Raw genomic sequence first — 15,702 nt, forward strand, 5'->3', positions numbered from 1 at the left:
TACATTGCGTTAAGGAATAACATCTCACTTGAAGTTATGAGCCATATTTCAATCAAAAGATCTTTTTAAGCGTAAGGTTGTATTAGCATAACTCCGACAAATTGTTAGTACTTTAAAAGCTAGAGCTTTTCTAAGAATATATTATCGGTAGGTTCTGTCAAGCTAATCCATTACTTCTTTAGTAACAAATTATATATTATTTGAAAAACCTTTCCAAATAAAACATTTCGTGTTAACATACTTCCGACATATTGTTAGTAGTTTAGAAGCTAGAGCTTATTTAAAATTATAATTATTGATAGATGTTTTCAATTAAATAAATCCCATCTCTAGTAATGAGTTATACATCATTCAAAAGACGTTTTTAAATGCAACATTTCATATTAAAAAAACTTCGGCGAATTGTTAGTATTTCAGAAGCTAGAGCTTATATAAGATTATTTTATCGATAGGTGTTTTCAAGTTAATAAATCCCTCCTGTAGTAATGATACATATATCATTCGAAACGACTTTCTAAATGCAACATTTACTATTAACATACTTCACACCAATTGTCAGTACTTTATACCAAATCTTAAAATATATCTATATTTTCCGGACGGTGGACACTCCATATGCAGCATGATCTTTGTCGGACAAGCTTACCACAATTTTCTAGTTAACTTTATTAAACAAATCTCAAAAAATGAAACAGGTATATACGAAGAGTCGTAGTGACGTCATACCGACATTTTCAGGATGGTGGACACTCCAAACGCAGCACGATCTTTATCGGACAAGTTGACTACCATTTTCTAGTTAACTTTGTTAAACGAATCTCAAAAAATGAAACAGGTATGTACGAAGAGTCATAGTGACGTCATATCGACATTTTCAGGATGGTGGACACTCCAAACGCAGCACGATCTTTATCGGACAAGTTGACCACCATTCTCTAGTTAACTTTATTAAACGATTCTCAAAAGATGAAACGTGTATGTACGAAGAGCCATAGTGACGTCATATCGACAATTTCAGGAGTCAAGCATTAAAAAACGCAGCGGCACCAAAATTTGCGCATTCGAAAAGTTTGTCGGACTCATCGTAAGGAAGGCACTCACAAAGTCTTAAATGTATATGTATCAAAAAAAAATTTGTTCGCCGGCCTGGGGACTATAATTAAAAAAATAAGCGAATTTGTATCCACTAACAACAAAAACACGATTCATTTATTGCTATTTTACCTAGTTGTGTAATCAATGCATTTGAAGCAAAATGAAAAAGTCATAACACAAAATTGTTAAATACTAACTGTAATACTACTGTTTAAAATACTACGAACAACTAATAATTTAATCCTCAGAAAAAAACCGTATTATGATACCATACAATCCGCGTATTAAATTAATCCGAAATATTTAGTTGAATTGGTTTTACTTTTCACTATAATTCTAAAATACTATTCACTATCTATAGTAATACTATAAAGAGTTTTTTTTTACATATACCTATCCTCAACCCTGCAGAACTATTGAACTGATTTGAAGAACATATTCACTGCTGGGAAGCTACACTATGCCAGGTAATAATCCAAACTAATATTATAAATGCGAAAGTAACTCTGTCTGTCTGTCTGTCTGTCTGTCTGTCTGTCTGTCTGTCTGTCTGTCTTTTCTTCACGCCTAAACTACTGAACCGATTTGTGTGAAATTTGGTACAGACATAGTTTGAAACTTGAGAAAGGACATAGGATAGTTTTTATTACAAAAAAAAAATAAAAATAAAATTATTCCGGACATATAGCGCCATCTACGCGAACGAAGTTGCGGGCAAAAGCTAGTATAGGCTATATTTTTGTCCAGGCAAGGGCAGTTAAACGGGACGCGAGTAACCGCGGGAAGTAACCGGTTACGAATAAACGCGAATGTGTGGAAACTAAATAAACGTTTGCAACATAATAACTGCGTGCATACTCATTTAATAGTCTGGCAACTACAGAATTTCATGCTATGTTTCCAACAATTTCATAAAGTAGACGAGTAATATAATTATTATGACGAGTATTGTGGACTCGTCAGCTAAGAATCCATAGTTTATGTGCATGTTTAATAGCAAAACGAGCACAATAATGGAGATAAGAAAGATCAAATAAAAAATATTAGGTACATAAACATAACCCGTCTTACCACAAAAACTTTTAAACGTCAGTTTATGCCTTGTCTAAAAAAATGTCAAATTATGACGTTGACATATGGTTCATTTTGCAGCCAAAATTTTATTAGACAAGTGTAAAACAGGGCTTAAAGTTTTTGTAGTAAGGCCAAACATATTTAAAAATTAAAATCCTAGTGACATAATCACTTCCTCATTAAAGCCTTTAATTTAACGACAAATAATGTATTCTCTGACCGAATATATTATGTCCAGTCACGCATATTTTACCATAATTACTGCCATAGAAGTCATGTTGGCTGTGACTTCGTGATAAATATCTGAGCAGGCTTATTAAGGCCTAATTGGATAGTTTCAGTGTAAACGATATTAGAGTTTGGTAACAAATCTATGAGTGTATGGTATATCAATGGGAGATTTGATTGTTTTTTTCTATCAGAAAATTTGTTTTGTTTTTAATAGGTGGTATGTGGTAGATGGATGGATGGTAGATGGTATATAAATGGTAATGTGGCCAGTGGCTGACCTCTGATTGTACCAAGATGGTAGTGATGGTGTACTTCCAAAACAACATTCCTTAACAACAAGCTACAGATCAAAATCCATTTAGGTAATAGGTAGGCACATAAGGTTTGTTTATTACACTAAAGAAATATTAGGGAATTTCCTTAGTACCAATCATTACCGACGTAATTAGCCCAGTTCGGCAGAAAAGTCACTGTTATGAATCGAAGTACATATACGTAAAGGTGGCAATAATAGAGCAGAAATGCCGAGTAAAATTGAATGAAAAGATATGTTAGGTATTGCCACCGACGCATCACACACGCAACTGCAAATGCACTGCATTTGTTGTCACATTTCCACTAAAATTGTTCATTACGGGTCCTTCGAATTCACAGCTACGTTGGTACTCAGTACCGGCTTTCACGGTTCATTCCAACCAACACAAACTAGAGAGGATTTGTTGGCAAACAAAATTATTTCAACGTACTACAAACTCAGATAGAATACCTACCTTACTTTTAAAACCATCCCTTGTTCGTCTAGTTCATTATCGAGGACCTACCATCTGTTGTCGGTAGATTTCCAAATTGAATTAAATACTGAAGCCATATGCTGGAAAAGTCACACCAAAATCTACTAAGCTGATTAATCGAAAGTGGACTCTAGTGTTCGAGAGTTACAGAACAAAATCCTTTGGGGAGGGTTTGTTTGTTACATAAAACTAATATTGGGGAATTTCCTTAGGACCGAACATTACCAACGTAATTAGTCAAGTTTGGCAGAAAAGTTACTGTTCTGAATCGAAAGTAGTACGTATATAAGCTTCTATATCTAACTTCGCAAAAAAATAGTAGTGGTGAAAGTCTTTGCCATGCTATCCTGTCCTATGGGTACCTTATACAGGTACTGTTTCTGGCAGTTCTCGGCCATTTAGTCTGTGCATGCTTTCACGGCAATGTGGAGAGAAAGCGAATACCGTTATACGATAGGGAAACACACTGTAATGCAGTAGGTACCTACATAAAAATGTATGAGACTAGTGAATAGATACCTAAAGATCTAGATAATAAGGGTGTCGACTTGTTTGTGCAAATCAATGACTGTAAGAATGCATATGTTGCGATATGTCAAAGTATGTAACTGAGAATGATTTTATAAACAAAGGTATTTTCAGATTTTATCAGTTTAAGTGGTTGCGCTAACATTATGAGGCCTTGAACGTGATTTCCCCAAAAATTGTAATCAAAACTTTATTATATAAACCCGAAAACGTAAGCCTGTTCAAAATCATTTAATAGTCATTGTTTTAATACTGTCACTAAAATGGGTTTTACAAGCTCTTTTTGGATTACATATGACGGTGGTAAAACTAAAAAAAATAAACGTTCAAACTTCCTGACAAAGGACTTAACTATTTCAAACGAAAATTCCAAATGGCGAACTGAAATTTTAATTAATGAACACCTGGTAGGTCGTTAAAATTTATTTAATCCTACGTTAATTGATACGATGTTATATTTTCCTTTTAATATCGAAAATATAACTAGAAAATATCTAGGTAAATAATGATTTCGAATTTTCAAGGATAATTTAAAAACCTCGTATGACATGATAATAGATAATGAAGTCAAAACACAAAAAATCTAAGCTAGCCACTACTACATCCAATCAATTTTAGTTGTATTCAAAGTTACCATCTTCCACAGGAAATACAAAATGAGCCTTAAACAAAGTGTGAAGTTTTAAAAAAACTGTACTGACAACCTGATAGAAACGAAAGCCTGTGGACTATAATATAAGTGGGAAATAATAATACCGCCCGTAGTCATGCGCTTCAAGTTTTAGGTTATTTTGCTTTCGACCCATAGAGAACAAAACGGCTAGCAGAGGTGCCATAACGGGAAATGGCCTAGGAAAGTAGTACGCCAAAATGCGGGTGAACAGGGAACGACGAACATTATTGTTTTCACTATATTTCGCTATTTTTTTCTAATTTTTGACAGATGTCTCAAGGAATCGCGAACGCTTAGTTAGTTTACTCGTAACTGATCGTTATGTTCATTCTTACCGTACGAATTTGACCTAGAAGAAGGCGCCTCACCCACCTGCATTGTGGCCTCTCCGCTGGTCTTTACTTACTCCGTATTTCGACATTATTTTGTACGAGGACTGCAGATGTGACAAAGCGTCACTGTAGGACATATTTTTACAGAGACTCACGCGTTGTGGAGATAATTAGAGAAGAGGAAAAAACAAGCTTAATGTTTATCCTACGACCGTTTACAATGGAATTTTAAACTATTAGGGTAGGTACCCATAAATAATAAGCAACTGATTTTTGACACGCTTTTACCTGTATGTAAAAATGGTAATGGAAGCCAAGGCAAAGACTACAATGTATATACTGAGCCAAGGTAACTAATTTAGGATAAGGGTAGGCAGATGATGAGTGGCAAAATTGTAAGAACCTACTCCTGAGAGATATGTACATTGTCCATGTCCATTTTCAAGGTATTCTCCAGATAAACTCCATCCAAAGGTTGTCTGGAAGAAATCGCTGATTAACGATAAGACCGCCATTTGTACTCTTCTTTATGTATTGTGATGACCTGTATTGTAAATTTTCTTGGTGTACAATAAAGCATAATCTATCTATCTATCTATGTATTATGCGCATATTCAAACATTAAGCTTCACAAACAGAATCTTGACCATCAACGAGCTCACCTACATTTTCCTATAATTTCTCTAAAGAGAATATTTAAGGAACACGCTTCATTTTACGCTGCGAACATCTCTTACAGTCGTTCAGTATGTTCTTGTTTTATAAAATAGCCCCATCTGCAGTGTCTCTATTACAAAACTTCTTGCGTCGAGCTGGTAATGGTTATCTAGAAAATATTTTAGTATAAACTCTGCTATTAGATGCATGCAAATGAGAAAAATGGCTCGTATTGGAAGCGTAATAGAGACATTATGCATGTGTTTTAAAACTACGAAACATTACGACTTTATTTCCTTATCCATAAGAGATGTTTGGTGCTGTTGAAACTTCAGAGATTTAACCAAAAATATACCAGAACATTGCGCTTTAACAAAGAAATAACAAGAGTATGAGAACACTATAATATAGCAGTCGGCCTGACCATATTACTAGAATCGTCCGCTTAGCCGGCCACTGCATTTATTAAGCTGTGGGTACAGCGGCTATTCTTGTTCACAACTGCGGTAGCGATAACATTCTACACAGTGATACAACTGATTATAATAATTGTCCAGAGAGCTCTCAGATCATTTATAAAGTAGGGCCCTCTCGTACGAGATTTCTGCCATTTAAGTGGAATCCTATGTTGATACAACACCGGAGAGAGCAGAACATTAATTTTAAAGTTTAATATGGGCGCACCGCAACGACTCAACGAGGGCATAGGCACCTTTTAATTATTCCGCAGGGTATGTGCGTGACAGAGAAAAGTTATAAAAAAAACACGCTCGTTGTCTAGTCCGCGTAAATATTTTAGTATTACGCTCAAACTTTTTAAATAGAGTTGAAAATATAGTATAATGAACTCACATTTTGTTGATGACAAAAGGAAAGGATAATGCTTACTGCAGCCCAGCTACTGTGGGTGAATTTCGTGGGTCTTTTGTCATTTTCATTTCAAACTGCGTTGTAAGCAAAGGACTTATTATGTTGCCCAAGTAACATTGCAAATATTTTGATTTCGGCGCATATTTCAAAGGCAGACATACAAATATATGTCGACATCGATTGATCTAAGGTGGTTGCACCCTGCTGGCATCCATTCATAGAACTTTCAGTTCAAACGAAGTGTCGACACTTGCCTACGAAGGATCTAACAATCTACTTTTATGAAAGATTATTCACCTTTCTTATAGACAACTTTCTCGTAAAAAAGTACTGACGCTTCACATATTGTATATTAATGTTACTTACTACCACTGTAAATGGCAAATGTTATAATTACTACTACTCACCTTGAATTGTCCTCATTAGACCGATGATATCACAGAACAAAGTTGTTAAATAGTTGAGTTACAAAACCACTTCATAATGCCTGTAAATTATTGAATGATTAGACAAAACTTTGTTTGCCTAAGTATAGTTGTTTATTGTAATAATTACGCCGCTAAATTAAAGTTTAGAACTATTGATAGCTTAATTATTAGTGATGAATGCACTACTTTGACAATAATAGGCTTCGATTTGTTGCTTTAATAAGTCCAAACTGACTAAACTGCACTTGCATCATTCGCAGAAGGCTTACTTTCAGTAGATACCCTGATGACATCGTCACCACGTTTCAATGTAACTAAAATACGGGCTATATAAGTTATTTTTACATTCATCCAAAACATTGGATCAGAATGGGGGCAAAAATTTATTACTTGTATAAACACCTGTCACATGGGTACACACCCACCCAGTCACTATTACAAACGATATGAACATCAAAATATAAAGTTTAGGAATAAACGTGAAAACTTAAACCTGTTACCCAAACTTGTATAACATACAGTGCAACTGTGTCAGAGTGTCCAAAGAGTTTCGTAAACATAAAGTAGAATAAACACTGACGGGCAGAGACAGGTGGAAAGTGATGTATGACTATTACACGTTCTTTGTTCTCCATACGCGAATTCGTAAATACAATTTTCGCATAACAAATCCTTTTTGTAAATGCTCACGTCAACGAGAATATTACTTCTAAATGGTTTGTTATTTAACGCTTAAAATGTTTGTTTATCAGTTGAATAATATTTTATGTTGCTGCGTTTCGTTGGCAATAAGAGTAGAAGATATACTTAATTAAACTTTATACCGAGTCCTATTGAAACTTCTGGATGTATGAAAAAAACAATTCAAAAACTTACCTACGTTACGTCTCAAGTTGTCCCGTCTACATCCTTGCATAGCTGTAAGTCCTACAGCTCTACTAACAGGAATCTAATAAACGAACCCAATTCCACAATATCACAAACCGAACACAGTTGTCAATTAAAAAACTTCGAAATTCCATCGGACTCATAATCGAACGGCCCGCAACTTTTGGCGGACCAATTTGTTATTGTATTGTATGAACAGGCAAACAAACTCACCTACATACGACACGATTATAAAATGGTGGGACGTATATGTTACCGGAAAATAACAAGACTCGTAAGTTGATCAATTTTCTAGGTAGTTGATCAACTCTCGGAAAATAATAAACGGCAGTTGAAATGTACCATTTAACGCATTGAATTTTAGCTAATTGATCAACTTACGGTACCTAGTCATAATTTAACTAACTACCTAGAAAATTGATCAACTGACGAGTTTTGTTATTTTCCGGTGACATATATAGCAAACATTTTCGGTGGCAACGGTCCAGTGTAATGGACGCTGTACCAGCTGGCTTGGCGTGTGATAACCTCGGATATTGTGCCAGTTAGACGACCGACTTCCAACGGCTGTCCGATACATGACGTGTAACTCGGATGGCTCTCATTACTGTGTTATCGATTCTTTTTATCTGAATCGGATATTGGATCCGTTTTTTTATGTATCTTAGCCAGTAAAGTAGTAAGTTTGTCTAAAGCAATGACTAAGGGTGCGTCCACATCTGGCGAATGCGCCGCGAATGCGCAGCACGCGAGCCGATCGCGAGCTGTCCGCGAGCTGCGCGCGTGCATTTTTGTTCGTGCGCCGCTTCTGCGCCGCCCGCGCGCAGCTCGCGCGCGACCTAAGCGCCGCACGCGAGCGGCGCGCAGGCGGCGCGCGACGTCTGTCATCTTCGATAGTACTGAGCCAATATACGGAACTGTAAGGGCGAGAACTGATTGCGCGCAGATCGCGCGCCGCTCGCGCGCTCTATACGAGCCTTGCGTGAGTTGCGCTAAAGAGGCGCACCGAACTATTGCAGTGACTGCACGCGCGCAGCTCGCGGACAGCTCGCGATCGGCTCGCGTGCTGCGCATTCGCGGCGCATTCGCCAGATGTGGACGCACCCTAAGAATACGCTCAATATATTCATTGATCAATACCACGAAGGAAAATTAAACACATTATTTAATTAATTGGTTTTATTCAACAGTAAAATAAAAAACATGTTTCGTATACCATCACAGCATTATTATACACAAAGGACAAATTAGTGGCTTCTGAAATAAATTAACTGAAAAGGGGCCAGAAACACGTCCTGTCTCCGATAGCCAACATGACTACAACAGATGTTTAGTTTATCTTATCGTATTATTAATTTATTCTGCATAGATTTCAGTTTCTAATGTATAAGCAATGTGCAAAAACAAATGATGAACTTTACGCTTGTGTTAGTGCACTCACACATGCGTTCATGTAACACATGGATTGAAACATGGCAAAGCGTGCCTTGGCATCCTCTTACTGAAACGTTAAGCTTTTCTCACACGACCATTGTTCCCAAAATATGCCTTTGATTTTAAAATAGTCACTTACGACTTTTAAATCTGGAAACAAAAGTGGACTTTCCATAAACGAATGTTTTCGAAATAATTACATTTATTTCTTAAAACGCTACCTACACCTTGAATTTGAGATTAATACAAATGATTCATATTTTTTTTCTATTATGGTACTCACGTAATAAAGAATGTGAAAAATAGATGAGACGATATCCGATTTGCCACAGTCAATAAATATTTAGTCTGTGTTGATAACGCTCGATAAGTTTATATTAAAATTGGAGGGTCACTCCTCGGTCGTGGTCTTCTGTTGTTTGGACTGAAAGCAAAAAGCAACTTTGAAGTCCGTCTAGTGTCACTATGCTGCACACTGTATGTAAGTATCGTGCAATGCTTCAGGGCATGAAGCACTGTTGCCGCAGACGGAAACTTTATGACTACAAATAAAAGCTATGATAACTTTATACAATTAAAGTGACAAAAATATCGATCAGGGTGGTAATCAATATTATCTAAGTATTAATTATCAACATTTTGTTATGTAAAATATGACTCATTTTACTACTTTTGAGAATTAAGATATTTTATTCTGGCGACGATAATGTATAACGAGTAGCAAAAAAGTTGGTTGTTTCGTAGCATTTCGTGGTCTGATTAATTGAAAATATACTTACAGCAGACCCTTGTGGAGAACATCGATGTTTTTAAGTTTTACCACTGTAGTGCTTTCAGGGTACGAGTAGAATCGCGGTACATTAGAAGGATATTTAAATTCGTAGGTCTGTGCAGCAACGAATTCTTTAAAATCTTTTGGTTTTGGGCGTAAGAACGTTAGATCTGTGAAATAATATTATAATATATATTAAAAGATAGATCATCCTCATCCTCCGAGCCTTTTTCCCAACTATGTTGGGCTCGGCTTCCAGTCTAACCGCATGCAGCTGAGTACCAGTGCTTTACAAGAAGCGACTGCCCTGTGTGACCTCCTCAACCCAGTTACTTACCCGGGCAACCCAACGCCTTGGTTAGACTGGTGTCAGACTTACTGGAAAAAGATACGTCGTACGAAATATAGAATAGCAAGTAAAATTTATGGTCAAGTTCACTGGAATTGAATGGATAGAAAAGATCAGCACCAAGCAATCGTTTCATATAAACTACCGCTATAAAATTAGTTTTCAACTGATGAAGAAATGAAGTACTAGTTCAAAATACCACAGTCTCAATAGACATAAAAATAAATGTAGGTAACTGGACCCATGGGCACTAGGTACGTCAGAACGAAACATCAATAATATATGAAGCACTTACTTTGGTCACACGCCAGTGAAACAATTTCAGCCGCTATGGATAGAGATATTGAAGTCATCTGATTGACGCTCGGGTAAATGCGACCGGCAGTTATATCGTCGTCTGTCACATTTTTTGCTAGAGTCTGAAAGTATTAGAATATATGAAAAAAGGTATACAAGAAGTGTAATAGTAGTAGAATAGAATAGTATATAAGATACATTAAAAAATCTGAAGAAAACCCAAAATATTATGAAGCTGCTTATGGCAGAACCCCACACCAGCACAACCTTTTTTAAACGACTTCCCAAAAAGGAGGAAGTTCTCAATTCGGATGTTCGTTTTTCGACCAAACATGGAACACGGCGCGTATGATTGTAAAAACTGTATCACGCACTGATCCCAAACGAACTGTCTTCCGACTTGCTCTAGATGAGAAAGCTTACGCGCATGGTAGCCACCTAGTCTTTTTAATACGAAGGAGGAATTTAGCTACGTATTAAGACAATAAACACCTTGGCAGCAGTAAGGAACATAGCATCAGTGACTCGGAAAGCATTCGCAGCAATCACTCCCAAAGCTACTCCGGGGTATATGTAGTAATTGTTGGCTTGACCAGTGGTGAACTTTCGACCTTTGTACGTCACTGGTGGAAAAGGGGAGCCTGATGCGAAAATACACCGACCCTGAGAAAGATAGTGATTATTTACTAATTTACTATACATACATACCTATTAAAAAGGAAGTTTCATTTAGCACCAAAATCAAAGTTTCTAGAATTGTAACGCTTGCAAATAGTTAAAACCTATGTGAAAATTACTGCTTATTTATTTTCACGGATATAATAGGGATCTTACATAAAGTTGCCGACTAAAACTCACCTAGCTGACAGGTTAAAACGTGGTTGCAGTATCTCTAAAATTCATACCTCAGTGTGATCATAAGCTTCCTGGGGAGTACATTCAGACTGACTCGTTGGGTTTGACAGCGGGAAGATCAGCGGCCTCTCGGTATTCTTAGCCACTTCCTTTATCATCGCTGGTGTAAATGAACTGCCGCATGTCGATGTACCTGAAACACAATATATAGAAAAGTTCTTTTAATGTCTTTCGGAGGTATGTTTACTACAGCGGGGCCCAGCAGGGCCAAGGCTTGCCGGGGCTGCGGGTTGTTCGAAAGAGATACCGCGGCCCTGGTACATAAAAGGCCTATGACGGAACACGACGGTTTTTAGTCAGTAAGAGTCTGACACTCCCTCACCGCTGCTAACCCACAGCGGGAGGGGTCATTTGATGATTTTTAAGGTCGGAAAAAAAAAAAATAAAAAAAATAAAGGTATGTTTACTAGCACTCTTTAATTCTATAAAATAGTCCCACCCCACTGCACCGGATTAAGCTTTCATACCATTTCAACCATTAAATGTATATAAATTTCGACCTTACCAATTATACAGGTAGCTTTAAACTTCTTGATGCACTTTTCGAAATCCATTTCGGGTTCCAGATTTCTGGCATAATCCCTCGCATGAGACGGTATTTCTTTGTTCCGCTTTTTAGTCAGGAGGCCATTGACATCAAACATATAGCATCTGGTCCTGGCTTCTTCACTAGAGAGGCCCTCTTCCGTCATAGCATCGCAAAGCAGGTTTGCTATCCCAACACCAGTCTAACATGCAAAAGTTATGAAAACTGCATAAAACAAAGAAGCTTGGAGAACGCTGTATTAAATATCTCGTCTCATGTTACAATCTCTCTTAAGTTTCTTCTCTAATAACCGTTCTATGAAAACTAATTAAAAATCGCACGTGTAGTTTCATTGTAAAGATAAAATAATCGAGAAACTACAAAACTCACGGAGCCTGCTCCATAGAACAAGTACGTGTTATCCTTTAGTTTTTGTTTAGTTATCCTTTCACAGGCAACTATTAGACCGCTGACTACTGCGGCGGCGGTAGCTTGGATATCATCATTGAATATACAGTGATCATCGCGATGTCTAGTCAGCAAGCGATGTGCATTGTGAATACCGAAATCTTCCATCTGTAATCAATTCAATTCAATGTATTTATTTGTGAGCATAGGTATACAGAAAGGTCTTAAAATTAAACATGTTAGAGCTCTATGTTCTACCAAATGGAATTGGTGTACAAATCAAAGTAGTGTTTCAATTAATGCGCATTTCTTCTCAAGAGGATTCACATTCCATCTTCATATTTACAAAGTTTTAACGTAATTTTTTTACCATCACAAGAGTTTGCGGTCCGTATAGTTTCTTGCACGAGACCAAGAACTCCGTGATCAGTTCGTCGTAATTCTTGCGGCATTGTCGTTTTTCTCTAATACCAATGTAAAGAGGATCTTCTATAAGTGCCTGGAACGTAATTAATTATTTATCAGCAAAACAACCAGCTTACTATTGCGATATATGTTTTACCTCAAGAAAGAGGATGAGCCATATTTTTGTGGTTTTGTGGGTAAATTGACTTGCATATAGTCTTTGCTTGCGTAAGTTCGGGAACACTCAGTAGTGATTGAGGCACAAACAAGTATGCTTCACTTATTTTGCAAGATAAGACCTCTTGACTCGCTGCACGTACTTTGTTAAGAGCTATTGATGTGTACAGTTGCGAGAAAGTTAGAAGAAGTCAAAGGTCACTCACCAGATTGTTAGTCCCGACATCCAAACACACAGGTAAACATTGGTGTGGCTTTATCCCCGCAAGAGCTGTGAGCAGTATAGTCTTACCCTGGAGTATACCCATGCCATGTGCCCCAAGGTCACCTAGACCTAGTATTCTTTCTCCATCAGTAACTACCAATACACGTACATCTCGTTCTGGCCTAAAAAGGACCCCGCAATCATTAGATTATTTTGACCCCGTTTTATCGGTAGATAAATTGTAGTACGGGCTGCAAAACTTCACACTTCAATTGAATACATAGAAATATTATTCTATTCTATCTCTATCGGAAACTAGGTCTTATCTTTCGTTGAATATGGACTTTAGACCAAAATGACCGAAATATGAAAAGTAAAAGTATAAGTAATAAATTTTCCTTTGCCCCATATCTAGTCGAGATCCCCGTCTATAAATCACCAAAAAATAAACTTACCAGTTCTTCAACACATCAATAACGTGACCTCTATCGTGTATTGTTATAAAGAGACCCCTAGGTCTCTTGTACACAAGGCCGAACCTCAAGCACGCAATTCCGACTGTCGGAGAATTCACCAACGGCATATACTTCTGTATATTCTCATTGAGAAGACAATAGAATAATGTCTCATTTGTGTCCTGCAATTTTAAACTTCACATAGTTCGGCAAATATAATATTCAACTAGAAGAAAAAAAATTCTAACTAACCAGTAACTCTGATAAATAAAGGTACTTGTTCAACAAGCTTCTGTATCGGTCCACTGATAATCTGCAGATCGCTAGTTGTTGTTCGAGAGTTCTAAATTCGCTGGATAAAAGACCATGTATGCCAAACACCTGACGCTCAGCTAAAGTGAATGCGAGACCCTAAAAAAAAGTCACAAGAGAACGAAGAAATGAAATATTTTTTTTTAAGAATAAAACTGGGAAACGATTGGATTGAATTTTTAATTCCATACTTATTTTAAAGTTATTAAAAATCATCGTACCGACCTTGTTCAGACGCGGATTCCTTAAGTGATCGATGCCCTTCGTCAAGTTAGCAGTAACTACATCACCTGGTATTACAAATTTCGTGTTGCTCAGAGAGAATTGCGCTGTTTGCTGTTTGTTCGTTCTTTTTGCTGATGACCAGCAATCAGCACATGCAGTGCAGTTGCTGTTTTTGAGCCTACCGGTTAAAATTCACCAGTAAGACGCAAATATGGACACATTTCACTAAATATATCCAAATAATAAATGAAGCCACATTTTCTTCAAAAAGTAATTTCGTCGTAAAAACATCGAAACCAAAATTTGCTGTTCAACTGCTACGAACTACAAATATACTTCGGGAAGTACTTACAAAATATTCCTACAAAAAACAGTAATCATTTCCAAAATAAACTGAAATTAAAATTGTATAAAAGTATCAAAAACGATTTTCATGTCTTCCAAATGTAGGGCCATAGATAAGAATTACAACTGTCATATTTAGCAGAAAAAATATTTTTCTTTATACCAGTATATCAATGCCTGGAACAAAACTTTTTGGTTTGACACCTTTGAGGTCCGACCAGGTCCGACGCCCGCCGGTGAGGAGCAACAAGATTACGAGATGATAACGAGGCTCAAAAAACTTAATGGCAACACCATCACCAAATTGTTTGCGAACAATAAACATATGGGCCTCGCCCACATGTTGGCGCACAAAAGTTACAATTTCGCGAACCTTTTACGTTCTTTCACAAAGCAGCCCGAAGCTTGGAAGTTGGTAATTGATACACCCGTGCCTCTACGAACACGTAAATGTCGGACCTGCGCCTGATATCTTTCCGATCGTGTCGGATTAACGTCCTATCGGGCCATGAGAGTATACCTGTCTCCGCAAACGCTTGTGCACTATATAATATGTCCTGTATAATCAAAGTATATAATATGTCCTGCGCAGTTGGCCGTAGCCGATAATCGGCTAGGAGGACATCAGCTACAAGCCTTACCATCTACAGGCACCTAACGCACTTTTCCTTACGAAAACACTAGTATTATTTCGCATAACATGGCATTCCCACTGCCTAAGGGATCCAACAGGACTAACATCTCCTCAAGAGACCTATTACCGCTCCACTATTATATTTTCAGAATCAGAATCTGTTTTGCCGTTTAGTTATAGTAGAGTCCGGAATTTTAGCGTTCAGGAGAAATTGTTCTTGTAATAAAAAATCATACAACTTATCATCAAAATTAAACAAAGAACACTAATTAAAATTGCTTTAACGAATTCAAGAAATATATAACTTCGAAATTAAATAAAACAAAAAAATATCAAATTAAAAATTTAATAAAATCAAAACTATGGACGTTGTTTTACAGCCGTGATTGCGCGTTCGTACTACAAAAACTAAAAGCGGTACAGTTTCAGATCTGTTCTAAACATTTACTACTAATAATTTATGAAAAAAACAAAAAACAAACTGCCCATCAAATGTAAAATAGTACAACCTATTTTAAAAAGGGACAGGTATTTTTACCAAAATTTATCACTGTCAGTAAGGGCTTAAAATCCTTGCAATTTATGCATCATCGATAATACCACTAGTAGTTCCCAGTATTTCCTAGAATAATAAAATCAATCATGCATAAGAAATTAAGCTTCTAAGACATAACTC

At 36.9% G+C, this 15,702-nt stretch overlaps 1 protein-coding gene across 1 annotated transcript; it reads right to left on the reverse strand.

The window, feature by feature from the left end:
• Window positions 1-8,797: 8,797 nt before the first annotated feature.
• On the reverse strand, window positions 8,798-14,268 carry LOC124634680 (NADP-dependent malic enzyme-like). The gene is made up of 13 exons (XM_047170341.1): window positions 14,244-14,268; window positions 14,048-14,112; window positions 13,763-13,921; window positions 13,511-13,692; window positions 13,057-13,237; window positions 12,639-12,767; window positions 12,251-12,436; window positions 11,840-12,062; window positions 11,325-11,467; window positions 10,912-11,082; window positions 10,418-10,541; window positions 9,781-9,943; window positions 8,798-9,425 (listed from the first exon to the last, which is right to left on the reverse strand). The coding sequence occupies exons 1-13, from the start codon at window positions 14,266-14,268 to the stop codon at window positions 9,374-9,376; spliced, it is 1,803 nt and encodes a 600-aa protein (XP_047026297.1). The 3' UTR covers window positions 8,798-9,373.
• Window positions 14,269-15,702: the final 1,434 nt, after the last annotated feature.

The sequence above is a fragment of the Helicoverpa zea genome, chromosome 11, assembly GCF_022581195.2.
Source record: "Helicoverpa zea isolate HzStark_Cry1AcR chromosome 11, ilHelZeax1.1, whole genome shotgun sequence".
Taxonomy (NCBI): Eukaryota; Metazoa; Arthropoda; class Insecta; order Lepidoptera; family Noctuidae; genus Helicoverpa; species Helicoverpa zea.

Excerpts from the sequence above, each read along its gene's own strand:
- LOC124634680 (XM_047170341.1), bottom strand. The coding sequence starts at position 14,268 with ATGTGTCCATATTTGCGTCTTACTG. Across the intron at positions 13,693-13,762 it reads TTTATTTATCAGAGTTACTG|GACACAAATGAGACATTATT; the intron begins GTTAGTTAGAAT and ends TTAAAATTGCAG. Across the intron at positions 12,437-12,638 it reads GACCGCAAACTCTTGTGATG|ATGGAAGATTTCGGTATTCA; the intron begins GTAAAAAAATTA and ends AATTGATTACAG.